We start from the raw sequence: 27,443 nt of genomic DNA, 5'->3' as shown, positions 1-27,443 counted from the left end.
CGAGATGAAGCCCGTGTTAAATTCTGTCTCATTCACTTCCATCCTGGAGGTCCTTTCTGCTTTCTGTTTTCCACCAACAGGTTCCATTTACTACCACGCAGGGTTCATTCCCTCGACTAAAACCATGACAAAAAATGTTCGTCGACTACCTTTATTCACTGAGGAAGACGGAATAAAAATGTAATGAAAAATAAGCTATCATAACTAATACTATGACTAAATATATTGACAATTTCGTCAACAAACTAAAACTAGAGTAAAATGTCAGGGAGGGACTAGTGCAGAAGAGATCCAGTAGATCTATTGGGCCTATTTTCTGCAAACATTTTCTCCATGAATATACTGATGCTGGGGTTTCTGATACGCTCCGTAGTGTCCATATTCTGAGGGGCGAAGGTTCTGTGAAAATAGCCATTCTACAAGCTCACAATGCTTGCAGAATGGCTATTTTCAGGGAACAGACCAAACACAGAGTCTTTGGGGACCCCGGTCAGCTTCTTCTCGTGTGTATCATCATCAGATACCCGGTCAGTCAACCAAGAGTATATTATAGGGTTTAAGTGCTTAAAATGTCGTGTCAATGTGTAAAAGGGAACATTCCTTGCGGCCTGCGTTGACGATGACGCGACACTGATGGACCGATGGCTGCCGTAGAGCTCGGCGTAATCTCCACTTGAAAAGTTCGGGACGATGAGTTCAGAACCCTGAGCAGCCCCCTCCCCCCCCGCCTGCAGCATCATCATCATGTTGACCTGTCCCCCTCCCCCCCACGCCTGCAGCATCATCATCCTGTTGACCTGTCCCCCTCCCCCCCCGCCTGCAGCATCATCATGATGTTGACCTGTCCCCCTCCCCCCCCGCCTGCAGCATCATCATCATGTTGACCTGTCCTCCGCCTGCGTCTCTCGGGCACCACTCGTCTTATGAAGTCACCGCGCGCCGTCCGTCCGTCGTTCCGCCCGATAACACATGACTAATGAGTCCTCGGGCGAACGAGGAGAGAGCATGACATCAGGATGTAAGAGGTCGGCCGAGGGGAAGGAGAGAGGTGTCATTTTCCAACTTTTTAAGGTCTCGCCGTCGGGCCTACAGTACGTGTCCCCTTCGTACCCGTAGCCAGAGGACTGCAGAGACTGGTGCGTGCGTGCGTGCCTGCGTGCGTGCGTGCGTGCCTGCGTTCGTGCGTGCGTGTCCTGCGTGACCATGAGTAATTCACCCTGACAAGAGACACAGACTCTGCTGGAGCTGTCGAAATGATCCAAGAGATGATCGTGGGTTTAATTTTAGGCCATGCTCGACAATGACTTGCTTCCAATTGCAGTGGCAGGAACATACCACAGGAGGGCGACAGCGTACACAGCATCGCTGCTGCTACATTGGGTCTGTTCACTGATGACATCTTTCTATGCTTTACAGAGAGAGAGAGAGAGAGAGAGAGAGAGAGAGAGAGAGAGAGAGAGAGACAGGAGTCAGAAGGAGAAGGCAGGTTGAATGAAGTGCAGGCCCACACTGTCATCTTGTTAAAAAAGGTCACTGTCTTCTCCGAGGCTTTATTTATGGGCCAAACTGTGTTTCTCTTTGAAGAGCCACATCTGAGTGCATGGTTTGCTGGAGGAAGTCCTTTATTAACTTGGCAGTCAACATGCTGTTATGGCAGGAAAGGGGAACAGCATGCAGGTGTAGATGTTTGAATGTGCACCACACGCACACACACACACACACACACACACACACACACGTGCCGCGTTTGAAAGGTTCAAGTGGAGCGCGTTCCGTGCTGTGCTCGGATCACGGTATGCGATTGTGGCTGCAGATGAAGTAGCAGGAATGATCTTTCCAATATGAAAAAAAAAAGTCTATTTTTTCTCATAACGGCTGTGTTTGAGTCAGTGTGACCTAGATTTCTCTCCCGGGGAAAAGAAGGACGCAATGTTACTGTGCATATTGTTCACTTTGTGGTTGTTGTACAAGCGAACGGACGTACACACATGCACAGGTCTGTTGATGTGTTTGCTTGCGTGCGTGCGTCTGTGCATGGGTGCGTGCATGTGTGCGTGAATGCGTGCGTGTGTGCGCACGTGCACGTGGGGTGTGTTTGCACACTCACATAAGGTCCCCGGGTTTTACGACCGTCTCCGTCATATATTCAGAGGCGATGACAAGCACCAGAGAAATGAATTTGCCTTTTCCGAAATAGAGCTAGAGAGAGAGAGAGAGAGAGAAAGGAGCGGCCCCGCCAATTATTGTTTTGGTATTTTTATTGGTCCAAAAGAGTTTTAAAAAGACAAATGATCACATTTTTTATGGTGGTCACGCTCTCTGTAAAGCCTGGTCTCTCTGTGTTACCATTCCTTCATGGAGGAGGAGGAGGAACACACATGAGACGGTTCCACTTCTTCTAGTTTGGATGGAACACAGACGGGTCGGGCCGGAGGTTTTTGTGGTTCTTGCTCCGGAACGGTGCCGCTTTTAGATGAAGAAGGTTTGTAGCCAGGGGAGCTGTGGAGCTCCTCACGCTGCTTTCACTAACTGCTCTCCCATTACATTAGAAGTCAGCTCGCCTTAATCATGATCTGAACTGAACTGAACGGGCTGAAAAACCACAACGCAACAACTAGGCGACTCTCTGCGGCGAAGGGACACTCTGAGAGGGTACAAATAGACCCAAATAATGGGCCCTATACACAGGCCTGGACTGAGACAAAAATTCGGCCCGGACATTTTCGCGGAATTTGGCCCAGACTGGCCCACCACAACCAGTGTGCAGATACTCTAGTAACTTTTCAGGTCGAGGCCCATACAAATACTTGAAAATACAAGCCCTTAACACCACCACATTTACAGTACAAGTACAGTACATAATACACAACCAACAGACAACAAATTTAACGCCAATTTAAGTCGGTTCACGGCCGGTTCTGTGAAAGCACCAAGGTTTCAAGGATGAACGGAACCAGTTCTAGAACCTGTTGGTGGGAAAAAAAGGGCCTTAGAGTGAACAAATGGCCCCAAATGGAGCCGTCTGTCTGTGTACACTCAGAGATTTCATGGTGTATGTATGGGAGGATATTCAGTGGTGTTAAGTACTAAGTAGCCATGTACATTTACTCAAGTAGTGTACTTCCAGTGTAATTCCAGTACTTCCAGGAGTATTTACAATACTTTTACTTCTACTCCACGTCAAATATTGTACTTTTACACTACACTACATTTATTTGAAAACTTTAGTTACTTTATAGATTTTTATTATTACAAAACATACATTAACCACTTCAGCCCTATAAACATTTTGGCCATTAGCTGATCTCACAATGCATCGCAAGTTTGTAGATCTGTTATTTTCAAAAGACTTATAAAAGACATGTGAAAACTTTAAATGCATAATGAGTACTTTTACTTTTGGTAGCCTATACCTCAACTACATTTTCATGCCAATACTTTTGTACTTTTACTCAAGTGCATTTTGAATTCCAGTAGCAGTATCCTATTGATAATTTTACTTCAGTAAAGCATTTTGAGTACTTTTCCCCACCAGTGTTTACGGCGTATGGGAGCTGGAGAAGGTCAGCGGAGGCCAAACTGTGCATCATCAATTAAAAAGAGGACCTGCTGCTGTTGTCCTATCAGTGTGTCGATAAAGCTATCGCAGTCAAAACAGCATGCATGGCTGTAGAATGCGGTGAGGCAAGTGTGTGTGGGAGATGACTTAGACAGACGTCATGGTGTTTGAACAGGACACACACACACACACACACACACACACACACACACACACACACACACACACACACACACACACACACACACACACACACACACACACACACACACACATACATACACCACATTGCCTGGCCAAAGGCTTCAATCTGGCTGGCTATCCTAGGTGGTCCGCTAGAGGGGGGATCTTTAAAGGAATCAATGACATATGCCCAATGGCTTGGTGATAATGGTGTGTGCGTGCACGCTCGCGTGTGTGCAAGAGTACAGATTGAGGTTGCGTGCTTGCTGTACCGACAGATAAAAGCAACAACTTGTGTTCTGGTCATAACAGACCAAAGCCATCCTCAGTATCCCATCCTCAGTATCAATGTATATCCATTTGTAATGTGCAAATGTATCTGTTAGTGGGTTCAGTTACATATGGGCTTTGTTGCATAACCCATTCAGGACAGGGACCTCTTTTGGTGTGAAGTTATACTTTAGCTTGAAAAATAGCATCTACACGCTCATAGCGCGGCACTGAGTGCCGTGCTATGAGCGTGTAGATCTGCTATTTTTGAAAAATCTTGAAAATGTGGCGCAAATCTTTGAATATATTATTTTAGACCGAATGTTTTTAACTCAAATCTTTGCTTCTGGGGGGTCTCTGGTACAACGTATTTTCAGATGGGGGTCGGCGGCAAATTACATATATTTTTGGGGGTCCTTGACATGAAATAGTTTGAGGACCACTGACTCACTGTTTTAGAATGGGCCTCAGTCCTAAATGGGTCACAGTGCTCTAAACAAGAGTCCATAGACATGGCTGCTACATGCATGCTACATTCCCAAAGCCAGACGTTGGAGGGGCCCATCAAAAAATAGCAAAAGCAGCACATCTGCTCGAAAGACGGTGTGAAGCGACTCATTTGACCTTAATTCACACTGTGAAGTCAGGTCAAATAAACGTTTAATGGCATGAAATGGATTCGGCAACCAGCGGGAGGGGAAACAGCGCCACCTTCTAGGACATGCATGGCAACAGCAGTTTGAATCACTTCCTTATTGGCTCCATATCCAGAGACGAAAACTTGCTGCCTGATCCGTGTGGCGTATCTCGGTAAATTAATCTTTGGTTATGCGCAGAGCCTATTAACACCCGGATTCCATCCGGCAGCTCTTGCCTGCCTCTACAAAAAGGCATTTCATCTTCTTCGGAGCGTAGTCGTAGTAGTGTGCTTTGAGCATGCAGATTCCTGGCAGCGAGTTCCTCGCCCTCTCTCTCCCATATCCGCCGATTCATGTTGAAGCCCCTCTCGTCCGGACCCGGGGTTCAAGGTTCAAGTCATGCTTAACGGGGTTTTTTTCCGCACGATTTCACGGAGGACCGCACGGCGGGGCTAAACGTTTCGTCGAGGGCTTGTTATTTTGCGCGTCCGGGCCAAAGCAAACGAAGTCCGGGGAAGAATGTAATCATTTATCTAAGACCAGGGGCGATAGGCTCCATTTGACCTGAAATAGGGGCTCTGTGGTGCCCACGGGGAGAGAGAGCCAGGGTACTGACGTGTGCATGCTCGTGCGTGCGTTCGCACGCACAGGAAGGGTGGACGAGAGGAGGAGAGTTATTTTTCTCTGAGCCATCACAACCAGAGGGCAGAATCGGCGGTTTGTTTGTGTTTGTCCCTGTGTGTGTGTGTTTACTCCCCCGCGGTGATAAGTGCGCTGAGGTGTCGTACCCTGCCAGAGCTGTGCACCATGATGGCCACCGCGGTCAGTAGCTGATGTGGCACCACTGTGACTGTGTGTTCATTTCACTCTGAGAGACCTTCTGACCCATCCGTTAAATTACAGAGTAATCGTTCTGATTTGAGATCATGTACAGTACGTAGCTATTATTCTATATTGATTAATTTTCGAGGGGCGCTAGCCCCTCCTATTTTGTCCAGATTTGAGGGTCTGTGTAAACAAACATTGAAGACAAAAGTGTGTAAACGCAAACATTGAAGACAAAATGTGGCCAATATAAATACATCTTGTGACAAATTATGTATCGTACAAGAAACAAGCCATGGTGCATGAAGGAATGAAACAGAGGGAAAAATGCACCCCTCACTTCACACAAGTGTGTTTTATATACCAACAAACCAATTGACCAAAATAAGCGGTGAATACTAACAATACAATAATAATAAGAGTTAAAATCACATGCACTTAATGCATTTTTAAATGGAGCTCTCTAAAACTTAAACACATAGAACTCAGGTATAGCCAGTATTGGGCCTAAGAGACTTGAGTGTTCTGGTGGTTGGCTATAGCAGGGGTCTTCAACAGGGGGTCCCATACTTGATTTGATTTATTTATTAGCTTACTGTTTACAACAGCTAATCTTACTTGGGTCCTCAGAGTGACTACAGGGGGCCACCAAATCTTTGTCTGATATAGGATATGTGTTCTAAGAAGCCCACAAAATAGCAGATCTACAAGCTCACAACGCCTCTGAGTGCAGGGCGCTGTGAGCTTGTAGATTGGCTATTTTTGGGCAAAGAGGTTTGGTGTAGAGGTGAAAACCTCAGAACAAGTACAGAGTGAAAGGTCAAGTTTACTTACTTTAAGTATTGCCAGTTTAAGTGGTTAAATGTCATAAAACATTAACGTGAATCCAACATACACTGATGACAGTCAAACAAGTCTATGAACCCATTTATGAAATCTATGAAAAAGTTTAACCTGCAACACAATTCTACACACTATGTAGTGGGCGTCCCTGCTTCTCTCTCGGCTAAGTGGTCCTTGGTAGGAGCCCCATGGGCGTCTGGGAAACGGTGAAGATGCCCTAACCTACTGGCCAAAGCTGGAACTGCAGGCGGGTAAAGTACATGCACGAGCAAAAGCGTGCGCAGCTGGGGTTTAACACATTGCAACTGGTGCAGTCCGCCCTCTCGTTTATACGGTATATAACTATATGGTCCTTGGCCCCTGGGATATAGGACTCATGGGTGGGACTGGGGGAAGACTGTGTGCATGTGGAGGGTGCCTAGGTGGGACTGGGGGCAGACTGTGTGCATGTGGAGGGTGCTTAGGTGGGACTGGGGGAAGACTGTGTGCATGTGGAGGTTGCCTAGGTGGGACTGGGGGCAGACTGTGTGCATGTTGAGGGTGCTTAGGTGGGACTGGGGGAAGACTGTGTGCATGTGGAGGGTGCCTAGGTGGGACTGGGGGCAGACTGTGTGCATGTGGAGGGTGCCTAGGTGGGACTGGGGGAAGACTGTGTGCATGTGGAGGGTGCCTAGGTGGGACTGGGGGCAGACTGTGGGCATGTGGACCCTCCTAACCCGTGGGAGCGGTGTTCCGGCGCAGCATAGAGGTGATGGCGCTGGACTCGGTGACCTCCTCAGGGAGGGAGCCGTCCAGATCTCTGATGGTCGGGTCGGCTCCCACGTCCAGCAAGAGCCCCACGATGTCCTCGAATTCGCACGCCGACGCGTAATGCAGCGCCGTCTGGCCCTCGCCGTCCCGACCGTTCACGTCGGCGTTGTGCCGCAGCAGCAGAGACACCAGCTCCTCGTGTCCTCTGTCACACGCCCAGTGCAGGAGAGCACGGCCCTCCTCGTCTCTAGCGTCGATGTCCACTTCCCGGGAACCGATGGCCTCGCCGACGCGGTCGACGTCGTTCTCTCTGCAGTAGTCGAAGATGTTCTTATCCTCTTCGCGGATGGTCTCTTCCCGGTACAGACGGCTGACCACCGGTCCTCCGAAGCCGCTTATCTTCCCCGCTCCCCGTCTCTCCTCCTCAAGGATCCCGCCTTCGGGATCTAACGTGTCGATACAGGAGACGTACTCCTGCATGGCCTGCCGCGCACCCATGTCTCCCAGCTGCTTCCAGGCCTGCCATTTCCTCTGTCCTTCGGAGTCCAGGAAGCCAGGCGGGAGGGTGTCGCACCTCCCCACTTTGACCTGTTTGTAGCGAGCGTACAGGTATAATAACTGGTCTCTGCTAGCGCTTTGAACCAGCTCGCAAAGTCGGTCCGCCACGGCCTCAAACTCCTGCTCCTGTTCGTCCCCTTCCTCCCAGCGGGACCCCAGGTCCTCCCAACGTGCTCCTCCGAGCGGCTCTCCTGTGTCGGGCCGGGCTGGATCAGTACTCTGGCCCGGGGCTGAACCCGGGGAGGACGGTGGAGAGCGAGGTAACATTCTTCGGTTGACAACAACCGTACCGACAGCTAATAGCTGCAATCTGATCCGTTTACTGGACTAGCGTAATGGAGGGTTCTTGTTTATATATATGCCCCGATATACAAGGTACGCCCGTGACGCCATAATGCATGGCTCACGTACACCCTGATGACGCAAAGTGGCGAGTTTGACGTCACAAGCACACTTTCTGAATGTCTCTGCAGGAATACACCGAAGACATATATGGGTATTTTTAACTGTGAATTTCAGTTGAAGAGGGTCATGCTGTGGTTGGCTGGACAGATCCCTGCCAACCACGGCCAGGCAGTGGGCCAACTTAGTGCTGTACCTCCCTGCATTCTTTTTTCCACATAATGTTTTATAGGTTTTCAAAATGTGTACATTTTATAATGGAGTCAACGGAGCTCTGATGGGGCAGAATGTCTAAAACCTCACCCACGTTTGGAATCATGTGTCATATATGGTCTCTGACGGGTGGAAACCTTATGTCCAAAACTGTTACTTTGCAGGATTCAAATTAGTAGCAGATATACAAGCTCAAAACGCATCACTTCGTGCCACGTTTCGAGCTTGCGGATCAGCTACTTTTTGAGGGGCCCCTCCTATGCCCAGCTGTGTGTGTTTGTGTACCCCATAGTGATGATTTGATTGGCTGGGCATGGAAAGTGATGTATGATGATAAGAGCGCCCCTCACTTCACAGAAGTGTGAAGAAACAAAAAAAGTTACAGTATGGAGATAAGAGGTTTCCGCCCGACATGTCATATTATGTCATATTGTCATAGGCAACTGACGTCAGGCGCTGTGTCACATGACGTCTGAGATCCACACTGGAGGCCATGATGTTCTAGCATGGCTCCATGTGGATCTGGGACATCATGATGTTCTAGCATGGCTCCATGTGGATCTGGGACTTCAATCTTCACCACTGTGTAACGATGAGCTCTGGACATCAGCTGAAAGCTTTACTCACTTCATCTCTTTGTATTTTGTATTTATATTTGTATTTATTTATTCAGCACAGTATAAAAAACAGCATAGTGAACATATAATTATAATTAGGTGATCTGGTCAATTAAGTGGGTCCTAAACTTATGTTTGAAATTTTTTAATGAAGTAGAATTTGATGAGATTGCTGTATAGGTGTTCCATAGCTGGGCCCCCCTGTATCTGATGGAGAACTGACACAGAGCAGTACGGAACTTTGGGAGATGTAAATGATTTGACTGTCTCGTATTGAAGTGGTGCACATCACTGTTGAACTGAAAAAAGTCTTTACATGGCAAAGGAAATGAAACTGGCTGGAACAATACTTTGAAAATAAAGTTGCAGGTTTGGTATGTATTTAAATTAAAGATTGGTAAAATATTGAGTTGTTTAAAAAGAGGGGCAGAATGAGCAGACCAATCACTGTATGTGGCAATCCTGCAGAATCTTTTTTGCAAAATGTGGAGTTTGTGAAGATGTGTATTATAAGTAGCTCCCCAAATGATATTGCAATATATAAGATATGGATAAATTAAGCTATAATAAAGAGTTGGGAGACAGTTTTGATTAACCAGACTACGGAATTTGCCAATAATGCCAATGGATTTTGATATTTTCTTACAGACATGGCTAATGTGGTTTGTCCAGCTTAGTCTTTCATGGATGATTACACCAAGGAAGGTTGTTGATGTAACCTGAGAAATTGGATCATCTCCTATAGACAGACAGGTGTTAGAATTAGAATACTTTTTATTTTTTGATGTAAATATAATAAAATTGGATTTTTTTATGTTCAGAGATAATTTGTTTAATTTAAACCATTTTGAAATATTTTCAAGATCGTGATTAGCCTTTGCCATTAGAGCTGAGAAATCAGTATGTGAAATAAATAAATTAGTATCATCTGCAAAAAGTACAGGAAACAAGAAGGACAAAGCTGCGGCCAAATCATTAATATAAATCAGAAATAAGAGGAGTTGTCCTCCTGGAGTCTCTCTTAACTCTCTAGATCTATTTTTTTTTAAATGTTTGAACATTTCGGGGTGGTCTGCATCCAAGTAGAGTCTACTTGGATGCAGCTTTCCTCCCGACAGTATATGGTCTACTTAGTAGACCATATACTGTCGGGAGGAAACCACCTAAATCAATGTTTTATAATGTTAGATTTCAAAGCCCTTTACATGAACACCCTTTACATCTGTGTGTTGGTTAAAACAGTATTGAACCAACATTTAACAAAAAGCACTTAAATTGGACCTCCACCTCCTCTCCCACTCTCATGCAAGTAATTGACAATATATAAAGTCACAATACCATTTGATGAGGCAGTATTGCATTGTTTTTAAAAAATATATGGTTTTCTTCATTTCCTGAAAAATTCACATTTTCAATTTAGATGGGTTTATCGCTGACATCAGAGATATATCAATTTGGGCGTCCTGGGTGTTGTAGTATACAACATGCTGTGTACTCATACAAGGTACTTGTACGTTTTAATGTGACCAAGTCTCGTGTCCTAATGACGTCACTGACTAGACATCACACTCACTGCCTGCCGCACGCTGACCTTGCTGCGTGCTCTAACTGTCTTCACTCTTAAAGTATCTTACAGTTCAGGCAGTGCACAATACATATAAGTACATTGCATATTCACGTACAAGTACCTTGTATGAGTACACAGCATGTTGTATACTACAACACTGGGCACGAAAAAGTTACCACTGATGTGTACAGTACACGTACGGTGCAGTGCCCCGCCATAATCATACATTCTCATATCTAGTAGGTTACTGGGAAAAGGCTCTGAAGTGTTGGGCGGCGGTGAAGCTTTCCCATCATCCCCTCGGGGGATGGCTCCACTACTTCCCTATCGCTCTGCGGTATCGTCCAACCAGAGAGCTCGATCGGCCTGGTGGCGTAATCGCTGTCATTAACCTATCAAGATTTACCCACGGGTTTGTGGCTAGCTTTGCTCCCCCCCCCCAACCTTCTCACCACTTTCCCCTGCCTGTACAGATAAAACCAACATGGCCGTTTCCCTGCATCCTCCGGGGGGAGAGGCCGAGAACACAGGGGACTAATTGGATTCATTTGTAAAATAGCGGTGGGAGGGATTCTTTTTGGACATTATCTGTTCATGTACCCATGACTGGAATGCAGGGCTTGACTCTTGCCTCTTGGACATTCTTAACCGAAATGGCACCATTTCAGTTAAATTGTGGTCTTTCGATGGCCCAGAGCGGTTTTCTTCTTTTTTCTTATTGAATTCTCATGTTCATTAAGTAATGAATCCTCCTTCTAGAGTGCTTGTACTTTGTTTTCTCTCCTCTTTTTGGTACAATACAAGCCCTCAGAATTCTCAGGGAAAAAAACCCCAAAACGGACAGCTGGGGATGAAATGTGGTAGTAATACTTTGCAGCGCAGTGAATGGAGCCTTGTGTCAGCACGCAGGAGACGACATTGGATGAGGTTGGAGTTGGTTAGTGGAAAAAATAAAAGTAATGGTATGTGGATGAAAGTGAAAAAGTCATCACGGTTATTAACCACTTGAACCCTTCTGGGGAAGGCATTTGCTGTTGTCGCGACACATTTTGAGCTTGTAGATCTGGTGTGTCGACGGAAAAAGTAGTCCCGAGTACAGCTGTGAGCCTGGGACTCAGTTCCATTTCACTACAACTAGAGCTGTAGGTTCTCAAACATATTATTAAGGACCCCCAAATAGAAATTGTAGTTCTGCTTCTTTTGTATAGCCAACATAAAAATGGATAAAGTGGTTAAATGATTGTGATGCCATGCTGTATTTACACATTTTGCTGGGGACCCTGTGGAACCCTCCCAAAGCACCTCCATTTGAAACTTCCAGACCAGAGGGTATAACACCAGCAACACCCACGCAAGCTGATGATTACAATTTACAATTTAGGTATTTAGCAGACGCTGTTAATCCAGAGCGATTTACAGTAAGCAAGAACAAAAAACATGGTAATACATCAAATAAAAATGGTAATCATGAATCATACGTAAGCTAAGCACCTAACACTATAACCATAATGAAACTATGCGAATGTAGCCCAGTGGCATATATGCCTGTAGTTCTATGTAAATCCACCAGGGACACTGTCACTTTAAGAGTGCCATGTTCTGGGGGTCAAGGGTTACACTGAAAAACGTCTTGAATAATAAGAAGCAACCTGTATTTGTGGGGATTCTTTGAGAAGATCTTGCTGGTAAAAATGCAATACTTGCATTGTATATTTTCAGATACAAATGTAAACACATTCTTGATGCAGTATAGTATGAGTGTATTTCCAGATGATTAAGAATACACGTTGTTGATGGTTGCAGATTGTAAACAAGAGGTGAAAGCTGAACTAGCTATTATCAACTTGGTTGATATGAGTTTTTGTGTCTTTGTACTGTAAGTACTGCTTCTTTGTATTTTTATTTCTAATTCTACATTAAGTAAATTGTAAGGTTGATCTCTTTATAGGTTACTATAATGTTGTGAATGTAATGTGTTTCTCAGTGGAAAAGGGTGAATCTTGGGAGACCAGTGTTTGCTCAGTGTGTGAGTTGGCCATTCCTCATACACTGTTTGTGGTGAGTTTTAGGTTTAACTCACAATTAATGTCATTTTTGTCGTTTGTTTCATTGAAATGGAATATCTCATTTCATTGTGGTATCTTTCCTCTTTGTTTTATGTAGATAGTGCCACTACCGTATTTAGTTTAGATTTATTTTATGTTACAGGCTTGCATGCCATATTTGCCAAACTGTGGTATTCTTTATACCAATAAGATACACCAACACCAACTTCTTGGGAAATACAGAACCCCAATATATGTCTGTGTCCTGTGCCCTATTTGCCAGGTTACACGTATATACTATAGAGTGCTATGTCTACATACAATGTTATCCAAGTTACATAAATTGAGCCTATGCATACGATGTGCTATGGGCTGAAGAGGTGGGTTTTCAGACTGCGGCAGAAGATTGGGAGTGAGTCTGCAGTTCAGATTGCAATTAGAAGTGCATTCCATAGTTTTGGAGCCAGAAGGGAGAAGAGTTTAGGACGTGTGGAGCGTGGGAGGGTTTGTAGGGTCTGATCAGACTTGCATGATATGGGGGTGCCATACTTTGGTTGCTTTGAAGGCTAGCATCAGAGTGTTGTACTCTGTGCGAGCGGGAGCCAATGGAGGAAGCGGAGAAGGGGGAGAAGTGAGAATGTTGGCTGGTTGAAGACCAGGCGAGCTGCAGCATTTTGGATCAATTGAAGAGGCTTAAGTGCGCATCCATTTTTGATAAGACTGATGTCTGGATAAGGAGCTGGGCTGACTCCTGGGTGAGGAAGGGTCTGATTCATCAACTGTTATAGAGTGTAAACTTACAGGATAGACTGGTGGCCGCTGTAATGTGTGCTTTGAATGAGAGCTGACTGTCCAGGACAACACCAAGGTTCTTGCTGTTGGCTGGCAGGACTTAGCTGGGAAGATGCAATGGGAACTGATAATGAGGCAGTGTGTTTTCTGCTGTATATTTACAATTAACATTACAGAAGAAAGGTGTACACAGTTCACAACTTAGCCCCCGGAGTAGGCCAGTGATGTCATACTTTATGACGTCAAGATGGACGTTTTGCCATAAACACAGCCAAGGACAGCCAAGGACAATGGCCATCAAAGTGTGGGTTTTCACATTCACATATTTAACCACTTAAACCTTGACCGGGGTATTATACTGTATATCCTTGACCCCTACTTTTTTAACGCAACAACAACCTACTGTATCTACAAGCTCACAACGTCTTATGTTCACCCAGAATGGAGGCTGATGTGATTAGAACCGCCATGCAGGTGCATCACTATAGGGTAAACTGTTCAGTCAAACTTGGCGGTAGCATGTGAGACATGGACCCAACACGAGGATGCTCAGGTGTTGTTGTGGCTGCTAATAATAATGGAACTTTAGCCCTGCAACAAATCCATCTAGAGATACTGTTGGACGTTGTGATGGTTGCCCCTATGTGCTCCCATGCAGCCCAGCTGGGCCGGGATTGGAGCCATGTGTCCTCTTCCTCCCCTAGCTCGTACTGTCTCCATGTTTCCCAGAGTCTGTCTCCCAGCATAAAAGGGAGTCGACCGACCCGGCCGGCCCTTTCTCTCGCCTTGAGCAAGGAAACAAATGAAAGAAACATTCAAAGGAATAATAAGGTGTTACTTTTTAACCACATTAACCCTGGCGGTCCCTATTTTTAGTGCCTTGCTGTCATAAGCCCTACTGTACGTCTACTTCAGAACAAAGATTCTCGCAACAAGACGAAAAACGTTTTAAGGCCTGATGTATGCTTTGCTGTACCACATTGTCACATTCCCGAAAATAGACAATCTAAATGACATGCTCACGTATGCATTAGGATCCTTAACACACAGAGGTTGCATCTAGACGTAGACGGTGCATTAAGTATTAAGGTCCTTATTAGGGATGCACCGAAAATTCGGCCACCGAAAATATTCGGCCGAAAATGGCTAAAAATGTATTTTCGGCCTATTCGGTTTCGGCTCAATAAGCCGAAAAATATCACCGAATAGTAGTAGTGGTCCTAAAGTTGTGAATCGAACTAAACTGCGAGGAAAACACAGATGTACAAGCCCAACGCGCTATGCATTGCGACGGGTAGATGGAATGTAGATCTGCTACTTTCAGCGCAGGAAGGGCGCATGCTTATGACGCTCTTTAACTATGCATCATTCAGCCGTCAGCGACAGTCGCAACACAACACACGAGCAGCAGTCACGGGCAGTAGCAGATCAGCAGATCCGACACAAATGTATTGCACATATCTGTGCTTTCATCCACGATTCCATAGCCTTCTAAATCTTATTTCCCATCCACGGGCACAAGCAACGTGATATTAGCAGCTTCCACCCGATCTGTGGTGGTGTTCTGTTGACAAGGGAAGCTAGTAGCTAGCATGGGAGCTAACGTTAGTTTTAACACTATGTACTTTGCATCCGTTCCCCAACCCCTCACACTCGCTGCTGCGTTTACACGGGCAGACACAAAGACGAATGGGAATATCATTTGGAGCTTTAACAATGAAAAAGACATGCCACCAAAAAAAGACATGCCACCACCTATAAATTCAAACCCACCTCTGGAATATTTCTATCTCATTCCACTTTAATTAATTTTATTCCATAGTCTTAGTTTTTCTCTAATAAAGTTGTTTTTATTTGTTTTCTCATGTTCTCCTTGAAAAGTGTCTTTAAGTACTCAACTTTATATAAATAATATTATCACTATTATTATTACTACTTGTTTTTATTGCCTATGCTTATGTTGAAAAAAAAGCTCACTGCTCAGGTCAAATAGGCCTATTGATATGCGATTCAAATGTGACTAATTGAGATTAATTAATCACAAAGCCTCCAATTATTTAGATGTTTTTCAATGGACCCATAAGTGTTTATTATTTAAGTTAGGTTTTGCCATAATCATGTCTTTTGCCATAATCAGGTAGCTTTACAACAAAGATGTATTCGGCTATTCGGTATTCGGTTTTCGGCCAACTGTTTCCCATATTCGGTATTCGGTTTCGGCCAAGAATTTCCCTTTCGGTGCATCCCTAGTCCTTATCACACTTAGGATGAAACTATACCAAGGTGTTCAAGGTGGAAAACAAGGCTCAGTGCTCACTTGTATTTTCAGGTCAGTCATTATTTTAGTTTAGTTTTGAGGTTGGGTATACAGAGTTGAGTTCTTGAATGGGTTTTGGTAGGTCATTCTCACATTATGGTGGCAAACTGGCAATATGGCGAATGCACATTTCCGTTGGGGGAATGATGTCAGTTGATCTTGTGTTTAAGTTCCACACGTCGTGCATCACTGACTGTTAACCTGTGAAAATACTGCAGCACACCTTGAAGCTCACAACCAGTGAGCTTGTAGATCAGGTGTTTTTGTGGTATGATGGCTGTTTGATGCTTGAGTGGCTGTGATGAGCACTGGGTCAGCAGATGAACGGCAAGGCCATTCCTCCATGTCCTCCATGTTCTCAACCTCTGGCGGGCCGCAATGATATTGCAAGTGGGCCCCCCAATAATTGGCCAAACATTAATATCTGAATGATGATTTAAAAAAAAGAAGATAATTGAAACCTTTAAATATATTGGAACTGCATTAGTTCCATTGATCTAAGCCGGAACACAATCAATTTATTGATCATTCAAATAAAATATGCTCTGAAAATACACACGGCCCACCCATCTGACCACAGCTGGAAGGCTGCCGTGTTAAGTGGTCAGCTCGGCTCGACTTTAAATATGTTGACGTGCATGGGCCCTGGTCCAGGAAAGGTTGAGAACCACACACACACCGGCACTGTGATGAATCCGAAAAAATGCATCTACAGATCTTTTTCGCATCAAAGCAATCATTTGGTGAATGCCTCATTCATAAAAGGTGGATGCTTTGATTTGTGGTGATTTACATTTTTTACTTATTTTTGTATTATCAGTCACTTGTCACCGCATATCATTTGCATTCTGTGGGGGAGGGATGTACTCATCGTGACGAAACACAACGGTTTGAATTAATGCTAAATAAATGTTCCCCGTGCTTAAAAGGGACCTCGAGTCAAACCCTGGACCCTCCAGAGCCGTTTTGCCTGTTTTACCGTGTCCTGATGCCACAGCTGCATATGCTAGTGTTTTGTTAAGTACAGCTCGGAGCACATTGTGTGTGTGTGTGTGTGTGTGTGTGTGTGTGTGTGTGTGTGTGTGTGTGTGTGTGTGTGTGTGTGTGTGTGTGTGTGTATGTGAGACACTGCGCGTGCGTGTGTTCTGTTCCCTCGGATGTTCATCAGATAAAAGCTGTTGAACGGCACAGCTGGCAATTACTCTCATGCTTTAGGGACATGAGGTTAGCCACAGATACACAGACGCACAGACACGGTCCCTTAACTCATCGGGCCGAATTATACTCTCCGTACAAGAGCTAAAACTAGATAGAAACAAACCGCCGCGTTTCTGTCAGATGTTCTTTTTTTAATCAACGGCGTGGAACGATCCAAGAGGCCGAAGGAGGAAAGAAATAGAGTGCAGGAAATGGTTTATAACCTTTTACATGTCTCTGTTAAAGTCCCCCCCGCTGAGCGAGAAATCTCTCTCGGTATGGATCCAACTCCAGATCCAAGAGATCTCAATGTACCAGAGCGCTGGTTCTCAGGATGTTTTAATTGCGAGATCATACAGACAGAACCAAACGGACGCCTCTGTACTGTATGCTCTCCTAGTTATAGAACCGTGAAGGTTTCCACACACGGGATCGGATTTTTAATCTGCGTTTCTCCATCGGTTTTCCGAAAAACGTGGCCGGTGTGCAACCACCTTAAGGGTCCATTTAGAACCCCCTCTGGAACCCAGATTGAGGGTCCCGCTGTCAGGTTTTTTTTTTTTTTTCATCAATTGACAATACAGCATCAACATGTTGGTGTGGTTCCTCAACTCTGTGCTGAATAACAATCCATTATAATAACAAAATGATAATAATAATAATATTAATAATAATGATGATGATAAATCTGGATGTAATACAAATTAAAATCAGATGAAATTAAGTTGGCAATGGCAACATTCATGGAGATGGTGCAGCCCTGCGTGCGTGGGTGGTCCTCTGAGACTGTACTTTAGTTATTCTGTTTTTCTGGTGGATTGTTTTAACTATTTTTGACTTTTTTGGATATGTGAGCCAACTCCTAACCGGTTTCAAATTCAAACAGACCGTCCATGTTTTGGGACTTGTCATACAACATGAAAATGTTCGCAAAGCTTGTGGAACTAACCGCTAATGGCTGTTTTCTGTTGTGCGGAATGGCCTTTGTGCTTTACTAGAAGCTGGCGTGCCTGCGGCCAGCTCACGTCTAATGCCATGTGTCTCTATGTGGCAGTGCGACCTGAGTGAGACACACACTCACAAACCGTACATCTTTGAGTGGTGCAACCACTCCCTTACGGAGCTATGTGTGTGGGTGGGTGGCTGCCTGGGTGCCTGGGTCTGAGCACGAAAATAGCATGGTTGTTTTTCACCACCTGTGCGCAACCTAACACACACACACACACACGCACATATTAACTGTATATATGATGATTTCAGGTGTGCCAGTACAGTACAGTGACAGTACAGTAGAGGGTACAGTAGAGGGACCCCCACGCGGTAACTCTGTCATTTCTCAACCGTTTCGGACGTGGGCCGTAAACGCCATTTGCGCGTACTCCGCATATGACTTGGCCAACCGACGCACAAAGAAATGTGGGTGTGGAATTTAGAGAATTGTAATAATATATACAAACTCTCTCTCTCTCTCTCCATCCAGATAGAGAACCTGCTGGAGCAGCTGAAGGACAAAGACAAGCAGCTGGCCGGCCTGAGGGAGAGGGTCAAAGGCCTGCAGACAGACTCCAGCAACACGGACACAGCCTTGGCAACCCTGGAGGAGGCCCTGTCTGAGAAGGTAGAACTCATGGAGGAATGGAGGGAGGGATGGAGGTTGTGTAGAACTCATGGAGGAATGCACCAGGTCAGATACCGCGGATACCCCGTGGGTACCCCGTGAGTTTGATGGGTGGAAACGGGCGTAAAAATATACTTTCATAAGTTAACGGGTGCGGGGACGGCCGGAACGCAACGGAACGCGGGTGCACACCCGCACTGCAGATTATTATAAACAGCAGCTGAGCTGCGTGCTTCTCAACAGCAGAGACAAGTTAAGTCCGTCACATGACCAAGGAGTCGTCAGTGATGTCACATCACCGCCGATTCCTTCATAATTAGTGTTCTACTTCCTTGTTGCATAGCAGTGACATCACGGCCGAGCATTTAACGCGTCGGTAGGCCTAATGCATCACTCTGAAAGTTTAACTTAAGAAACAGCCTTGAATCAAGACGGTCATCAGGCTAATCATTTTTATTATCCGCCTATCCTATAGACGCCATTTAGGTCAAAATCATGATATAACTTGTTGTGATAATAAGCAGCAGTAGCCTCATACATGTCTTCCGTTCCGCCGCCGCCCACTACGACCATGTGGTGTTGGATGAATTAAAGTCAATGATAGCTATCAGTGCATGTGATACGAACGGGTAACGTGGCGAGTAACGGGTCCATTTGTTGACGGGCGGGGCGGATCTGGTTTTGGGTTTTATATAAATCACAGGTAACGGGCGGGTTGCGGAACTGATGATTGATGGGCGGGGCGGGTGCGGGTTTTGAAAGTTGGACCCGTGCAGGACTCTGCTCATTGGCGGAACTCTCCTTCCGTACATCAATCCTCAGCTCTTTCAGTAAACAGAAAATACATTTCCAAGTCAGAATCATAGACTGTAAAAAATATGGATAAAGCGTTCTCCGGGTCTAACATGAACGTAAAATGAAGCCTGTCAGTCCTTGTATTGTAAGTCGCCATCTTTCTAGATCCGTTTTGGCCCAGCTGGCCATTGGCTGGCCCAGACAACGAGGCGGGACTTCCCCCCTTCTTCTTCGTTGGTTTTTATTTTAACTCGAGTGGGAGGGGAATCCCGATCATAGACTGTAACGGTAGCCACGCCCCTCAGAACATACGCAACTTTATGGTATTTTTTTAAATAAATGGGACCATAATTTTCCAAAAAGAATATTATATTATATTAGAAATGAGACTTTAAACTAGTGACTGGAAGCAGAAAGTATTCATGACAATGTTTATTAAGGTAATACAGTCTAGGTGAAGTTGGGCCCAAATACATGGACTTCTATGGGGCTATGGGTTTTTCTGGGTCCAATGACAGCGCCACAACAGGCCATTATATGAACTTTCAGGAAATCCCGATTTCCTCAGTGGCTTCACAAAATATCTGTCTGACTGCCCCCCTGGACAGAATGCCTTGAGAGAGAACTCGGAGGATAAAACAAGTCAAATGGAAGCGATGAAACAAATAAACAAACTGACAACATTGGAAGTGGAGCACAAGCTTGACAGATAGATGATAGGTCTTTATGGCGATCTCTGTTTGGTTCCATTCGTACACTCTCAGAGGAGGCTGTTGGTGCAACACAGAGACAGGCTCTATAAATTATGTCTTTGTATCAAATAACACACACAGCTGCTCCACAGTTTGCTTATATCTGCTCACTGTCACTTAGAGGCCCCCCCACCCCTGTCATTTATTAGGACAACTCCTGGGTCACACACCAGAGGAGGTATAAAGGAAGGCCAACCAAAGAAACTCTATAAAAGGGGGGAAATGGGGATAATAGAAAGGCAGAGGTGCTCCATCCACGTAGGGGAGGGTAAAGGCCTATTGAAGTTCATAACCAGGGCTGCACATAAGTGGTGCGCCACCGCGCATGGGTCGTCAAAATAAAAAAATGCGCTGTCAATCAAGCGCCGGGAAGCGCTTCTGCGTACCAACAGCCGGGGCCGCCTAGAATGATTATTATGGCCAGAATACTAGTAAATTCTGTGGCGAGAGCATTTTCCACCGACTGCCACTCAAAGTGGCTACTGGCCAATCACAGCGCGTCCTTACTCAAAAGGGGGAGGATTCCATGCTGCTTTCTGCTGGGAGCCTGGGAGGAGGCGGAGGGCGGTTGACAGGAAAACCTGACACAAATAGTTTCGTCTTCTCCGTTTCAGATAGCAAACTACTGTAGTCCCCGGTGTAAAAGGGCATGTTTTGGATGCTTTGCACTCTTCCCATTTGCCGCTGTGCTTGTGTTTGTTTTCCGGCTGCTGGAGCAGCATGGTTGCTCGTGTGCGATGCCGTCTCAGAACCCGGATCCGAGGCAGAAACCATATTAGCGTCTCTCACAGCCTAGGCACCGGCCACCCACTTTTTACGGGTACTAAGGTTTTAGTTCCGACATAGTGGAGTGGGCAGAGTTTAAAGCATTGCGGACTGGCACTGCTGCTGCCCAACATGAACACCGTGTCTCGACATACTGTCCCTTATTATCGTAAAGTCGGGTAGTGTACACTGTTTATTTTTGCACCGAGGAGCCATGTGTGTCTGATTGTCTGACTACGTACGTCGCCTCAGCTAAAAACAAAAGGGAACTAGGGAAGCCTGATGTATGCTTCGCCGTACGATGTGTTGATGATCCGCAAGCTCACAATGTGTCGCAACACGTTGTGAGCTAGTAGATCGGTTATTTAAATACAAAATAATAAAAAAATCTAAATATTTCTTTGATGCTCATATTATCCTTAGGAAGTATTAAGTTGTTTTTATTATAATATGCATTCCATAGGGCTGGACCACACATGGACCTAGATTTGAGCAAATTTAGATTATTTTAATAATGGGATGAATCTACAACAAGAGCCATTCTAGGGCTAAATCTAGAGTTGCAATACCCTCCATTGACTCCCCACTCATCCAATAAATATTGTTTTGCTATAAGTTATTCATCCCTCTTTTATCCATCCGGTGAGACGGGTCGTCACATTTTAGGAGCACCAAGAAACTCCTCCAGGTGCTCCTCTGAGTACTAGACCAAAAAAGTTGTGTGCAGCCCTGTTCATAACATCATATAACCATTAATCGTTTTGTGCTGGACAACATATATATCGCCATGCCCACTGGAGTATTTCCAAATTTTCAATACATTTTACTTCTACTCTACTCAATTATTTGACCACGTTGCTATTTATTTTATTATTATTGTCACACCTAAAGCCGCTAGATTAAAACTCGGTGATCAAAATGCGTGCTTTTTCCCCACCTCCATACAACAGTCAATTCTGACAGACTGCTGTCAATGCAACACATCTGTGACACGCCACACTCGTCGCCTGCGTGTCCGTACCGTTCTGGTGGAATAGATTTAACCCATGTAGACCTGAGGCCCATTCCACACAATGTCTTCCAAATCCTAACCGTTACCTGGAAAACGTATATGTTTCTATGTCAGTGGTACTCAAACTTTTTCATGTGAAGGACCACCAAAATGATCTGTATTTGGCAAAATATTTAGTTCCAGCAGGGCCCCCCAGAAGCAGAGATTAGAGTTAAAAAATGTTCGCTCAATATTCAAGGATTTGCACACATTTTCACGATGTTTTAAAAATAGCAGATCTACGTGCTTGTGTATCTGCTATTTTTGAATAGCCCAAAGTATAAAATAATGGTTAAAGTGGTTAAATATGATTGCGACACAGAAGCTCTCCCGGGTTGTACGGGTTAAGTAAGCAAAGCGTGCGAGCGTAGCAGAACCGTGGAGAGATATGACGGATACGTGTAGGACGCGGTCTGCAGGGGATGTTTATAGCTCCGGGCCAATGTTAGTGTAATATCAGCCCTGTATCTAACATTGTATGATACACAGTCTATGCAGAGGGGCCTCCCTGACCTTATCTATTGGCGCTTCATAGCCAAAAAAAGTCTCCCTGCTTTAAACAAGGTCAGCTGGCCCGCACGGCCTCACACATAAATATGACACGCACGAGTAACGGCGTAGCACGCATAACCGACAGCACGTATATGCCGTTGAATTGACGCACACTTGAATTATGTTCGGAGTGTAATCGGAGTTGAACTCGAACTGCTATGTAGTTCACGCTCCCTCCGAGCACCGCTGGGACGTTTTTATAATGCAGTTTCTCAAACTTTTTTTGGCCTCAGTACCCCTTTTTCCTGATTTCTGCGTCAAATTCACTTTACCCGACTACATGTTGCCTAGAAAAACACGAAACTATCTAGTATATCGTTGTTGTTGGGCAGAAACCTCATAATTCCATATTTTCAATAATTCTTGATAATTTTTAATAACAATTTTTTTTGTAAATTAATAGCATACTTTGCCATACAGTGTCCTACAAAAGTAGCAAATATACAAGCTCATAACGTGTTGCATTTTGATCTTGCATATCTACTATTTTTGATACATTTGATTTTGAATGCTGAAAAGTTGCCGTTTTGGACATCATGCAGGCATGATCCACCCGAATGAATGATAATAATTACAGATTCGAAGAAAGTGAAAGACTTGAAACTAGACCATGCTGATCTCATTTACTTTAAACTGTGTCCAGTTTTTTTCCATTTTCCACTTTCTCTCCCATACCCGCCCGCTGTAGTACCTCTGTGTACCCCTAGGGGTATCCGTACCCCCATTTGAGATTCACTGCAATAGTGAGTGATCTTCCGTAACCCTCCTACGAGCGAGCAAGCTGAGCTGAGCTGAGCTAGGCTGGTGTCTCTGTGTGAGACTGGATGAGCTGGGATAGTATCGGTTGTAAACATGTGGCGTTTGTTGTTTGCTGGCAAGTGTGAGAACGCAGCTGTTCCCCATAAAAACTCACCTCAGCGCTGGTGAGTTAGCAAAGCGGCTGCCGCTAGCTAACACAAAAAAAAAGATTAATTGCCTCCCTGGGTTGTCGCTGCCATGCCTGCGGCCTTTGGGCTTTTCTGTAATTTGCCTTATGTGGGAATATTTTTTGCCATAAAAAAAAATGCCATTGATTTTTCCTGAATTGTGGGAGGGTGAATAAGTCACTTTCGGGTAGCATGGAACATTTTTACTCACCCAAATTGCTGGAATCCCCATGCTGGATTCTTTGTTGTGGGTTTCTGCAAAAGACACAATGCCCCTTAGAGATGTGTTTACGTACTGTATTTTCAGGAGACATGCTTGACGCTAGGAGGAACCTTATAGTGGTGGTATTCAACGTTTTTGAGGGGCGCCAACGTCTGGCTTTCAGACATGACGTCATGTGGCAGCCAAGTCTATGAACGTGGTCACGCCTCGTGACATCACGTCTCCATATATGGTCATGCCTTGTGACATCACGTGACATCTTGAAGACCCTTAGATCTATATATATGGTTATCTTGGTAAACGTGATGGTTGCCTCTGTGCTTGGTCTGCTCTTTTTCACTCTCTACACCAGGCCTCTTTGCCGAAAGTTGTGATCTTGTAGATCTGCTGTTTTCGGGTAATGTTTCCCTCACAATAGGGATGCGAGGGCTGAAGCGCCTATCACACAAAGACACCCCCCAGACAACAACTCTGAGGACCCCCTATTGAAGACCCTTACAGTACACCAGTGACAATGTGGGCATGTGTATTGTAGCGTACATTAACATTAACTTACTAGACAGGTAAAGTGAAATCATTTTCAGATTTAGTAATTTTTTCATGTGACCTCTGAACCTCTGTGTTTAATTTGCGCGGGCCGTGGTAGTGTTTAGCTGTGTTGTAGTGATGCAGGAGGGCTGTGGTAGTGTTTAGCTGTGTTGTAGTGATGCAGGAGGGCTGTGGTAGTGTTTAGCTGTGTTGTAGTGATGCAGGAGGGCTGTGGTAGTGTTTAGCTGTGTTGTAGTGATGCAGGAGGGCTGTGGTAGTGTTTAGCTGTGTTGTAGTGATGCAGGAGGGCTGTGGTAGTGTTTAGCTGTGTTGTAGTGATGCAGGAGGGCTGTGGTAGTGTTTAGCTGTGTTGTAGTGATGCAGGAGGGCTGTGGTAGTGTTTAGCTGTGTTGTAGTGATGCAGGAGGGCTGTGGTAGTGTTTAGCTGTGTTGTAGTGATGCAGGAGGGCTGTGGTAGTGTTTAGCTGTGTTGTAGTGATGCAGGAGGGCTGTGGTAGTGTTTAGCTGTGTTGTAGTGATGCAGGAGGGCTGTGGTAGTGTTTAGCTGTGTTGTAGTGATGCAGGAGGGCCATGGTAGTGTTTAGCTGTGTTGTAGTGATGCAGGAGGGCCGTGGTAGCGTTTAGCTGTGTTGTAGTGATGCAGGAGGGCCGTGGTAGCGTTTAGCTGTGTTGTAGTGATGCAGGAGGGCTGTCGTAGCGTTTAGCTGTGTTGTAGTGATGCAGGAGGGCTGTCGTAGTGTTTAGCTGTGTTGTAGTGATGCAGGAGGGCTGTGGTAGTGTTTAGCTGTGTTGTAGTGATGCTAGAGGGCTGTCGTAGTGTTTAGCTGTGTTGTAGTGATGCAGGAGGGCTGTGGTAGTGTTTAGCTGTGTTGTAGTGATGCAGGAGGGCTGTGGTAGTGTTTAGCTGTGTTGTAGTGATGCTAGAGGGCTGTGGTAGTGTTTAGCTGTGTTGTAGTGATGCAGGAGGGGCGTGGTAGTTTTGGTGCCAGCCACAAAACTGTTACTTTTCAGGATTAAAAATAGCACAAATAGCCAATCTACAAGCTCAAAACGCGCCACTTTGCGCTGCGTTTTGCACTTGCAGATATGCTATACCTTTATGCTTTTTTATGCTATAGTGTGATCAAGTAGGGCATTCATTTAAGAAGTATTTCTCTTAATAGTGCGGTATTGATACTTTTACTTAAGTAGAATGCGCATAGAACTTCTTTCCACTCCGGTGTGTGTACTGTACTGTACTGTATGTGTTTGTTAAAAGTGGTCAGGATGGTCGCTATTCAGGAGTTTACAGGCAAACAGCAGGTCTCCCAGAGGACAGATGCACACAGATGTGCATGGATGTCCACCTCTGCTGCAGATGTTGCACAGAGACTGCTGCCAGAGGTCAAAACTGTGTATGTGTGCGTGCGCGGCTGCGCGCTTGCGTGCATGCATGCAAAATTGTGTGTGTGTGTGTGTGTGTGGGTGGGTGTGTGGGGGGTGGGTTTTGGCTCAGGTGTGTCCTTGCCTGGGCCAAGTATAAACGCTTGTCAGAGGCTGACGGAAGACACTCTGTGGAAACATCTTAAGTGGATCCGGACGGCAAGGTGCTCACGTTCCACACAGATTTGTGTGTGTGTGTGTGTGTGTGTGTGTGTGTGTGTGTGTGTGTGTGTGTGTGTGTGTGTGTGTGTGTGTGTGTGTGTGTGTGTGTGTGTGTGTGTGTGTGTGTGTGTGTGTGTGTGTGTGTGTGTGTGTGTGTGTGTGTGTGTGTGTGTGTGTGTGTGTGTGTGTGTGTGTGTGTGTGTTTGTTTATGTGCGTCTTGTCTCCACCCAATCAGGGAGGCTTGCCCTGAGAACCAGAGACTTTGCCCATTTTGATCGTTTTAATCAAACGATGTTTGGTTTCTGTTGTGAAAAGAGGGAAAAAAAAATCAATTAGTAGAAATGACCGTTAGCAGATGTGTGTTCCGTTCTCTTTTGCAACACTCGAGGTGACATGCAGTACTTAAACCACGAGTACTGGTGTAAAGTAATTTGCTCAAGTACTGTACTTTTACTTAAGTATTTAAAACATTTGATACTTCTACTCCACTCCAGTAGGCTATATCTCAGAGGCAAATAATGCACTTTTTATTCCACAACCATTTGAAAACCTGTTACAATTTACACGCCATTTTAAAATGGCCGTAACGTGTCACCATATCTGACATCGTTTCACAATACGCTTATACATTTTGAAAGCTTCGAGCGCTTCTACTTTTTCCAATTTTGATCATTTGATCATCAACATTTAGTTTCCTTTGTAAAAAGAGAAGAAGTCAATCAGACGACCGCCGTTGGCAGATGTTGACGTTCCACTCTCGGTTATTTGCAATACTTGAGGCGACAAAACACTTTAGATGTCGTCACCCACGAGGGCGGCCCATCTTTATCGGCCAAGGTCGGCTAGCAGACTTTTATTTTATTTTGAAATGAGCAGAACAATCGCCACCATAAACTGTAAATCCCCTTCGTCTTCTGTTGGACCCGGTCTTGTTTACGCACAAACCACTTCTGATGCGGACCGGGCCCATAACTCAGCTCTGATGAGGGGAGCGTTGGCGAGCAGACGGCAGACTGCTGCGGTCTGCGCAGGGTGTGTGTAATGTGTTTACAAGAGCGGAGTGTGTGCGTTGCTAATCACACACCCTGTCACAAACCTGCTCTCGGAGCCAGTCACTGCCCACAATGCTGTGGTTCTAATTAGCAGGGCCAGGCAGGGCACTGTGTGAGAGCAGCAACATGCCAAGCCCCCACGCTTCTTTTAGACCGGCTTTTCTATTTGTGTGTGTGTGTGTGTGTGTGTGTGTGTGTGTGTGTGTGTGTGTGTGTGTGTGTGTGTGTGAGAGTGTGAGTGTGAGTGTGAGTGTGTGTGTGAGTGTGTGTGTGTGTGTGTGTGTGGTGCGTGCGCACGCATATGGTGTAAGAAGTACTCAGATTTGTTACCTAAGTAAAAGTAGCAATACCATAAAGATGACAATACTCTAAAATATCAAAATTTCATTCAGTAAAAGTACAAACGTATTGGCTAATTACAATACCAAAGTAAAAGGTACTGCAATTAAAAACATCTATTAAAATGTGTACTCTATACTGTATAAAATAGGGCTGAAGTGATTAATGCATGTTTTGTAATAACAATCTACTGCAAATCTGCAAAGTAACTAAAATGTTTCAAATAGTTGTACCGTAGAAGTATAAAGTAAAATACTCAAGTAAAGTAAAAGCACCTCAAATTTGTATTTACTTTACACCACTGATATACAGTGCACACACAGGTGTGTGCACTTGCGTGCGTGCGTCCGTGCATGTGCGCTCGCTACTCCCTTATGGCTCATAGAGACATGTTTTATAATCACATCCTGGTCGCTCTCCCCAAACCCCAAACATCCTCTAAATATTTCATGGAAGGTGG

The 27,443-nt window shown here is 45.1% G+C and overlaps 2 protein-coding genes across 2 annotated transcripts in view; one reads left to right on the top strand and one right to left on the bottom strand.

Annotated features, from left to right (window-relative positions):
* LOC308314967 (ERC protein 2-like) overlaps positions 1-27,443 on the top strand; it is a gene marked incomplete at both ends in the record, with an annotated part of 254,270 nt that overhangs the window by 95,134 nt on the left and 131,693 nt on the right. The window contains one exon of the mRNA XM_080762791.1: positions 18,257-18,394. Coding sequence (XP_080618917.1) covers positions 18,257-18,394 — 138 coding nt within the window. The remainder of the gene's footprint in view (positions 1-18,256; positions 18,395-27,443) is intronic.
* On the bottom strand, positions 7,030-7,893 carry LOC308315951 (acyl-CoA-binding domain-containing protein 6-like; the record flags this gene model as incomplete). The annotated part of the gene is made up of 1 exon (XM_080764227.1): positions 7,030-7,893. The coding sequence occupies one exon, from the start codon at positions 7,891-7,893 to the stop codon at positions 7,030-7,032; it is 864 nt and encodes a 287-aa protein (XP_080620353.1).

The sequence above is a fragment of the Protomyctophum bolini genome (genome assembly GCF_963924005.1).
Source record: "Protomyctophum bolini genome assembly, chromosome: 5".
Classification (NCBI taxonomy): domain Eukaryota; kingdom Metazoa; phylum Chordata; class Actinopteri; order Myctophiformes; family Myctophidae; genus Protomyctophum; species Protomyctophum bolini.
The sequence above is the reverse complement of the archived record's forward strand: the minus strand, read 5'-3'. Positions and strand labels throughout refer to the sequence as shown.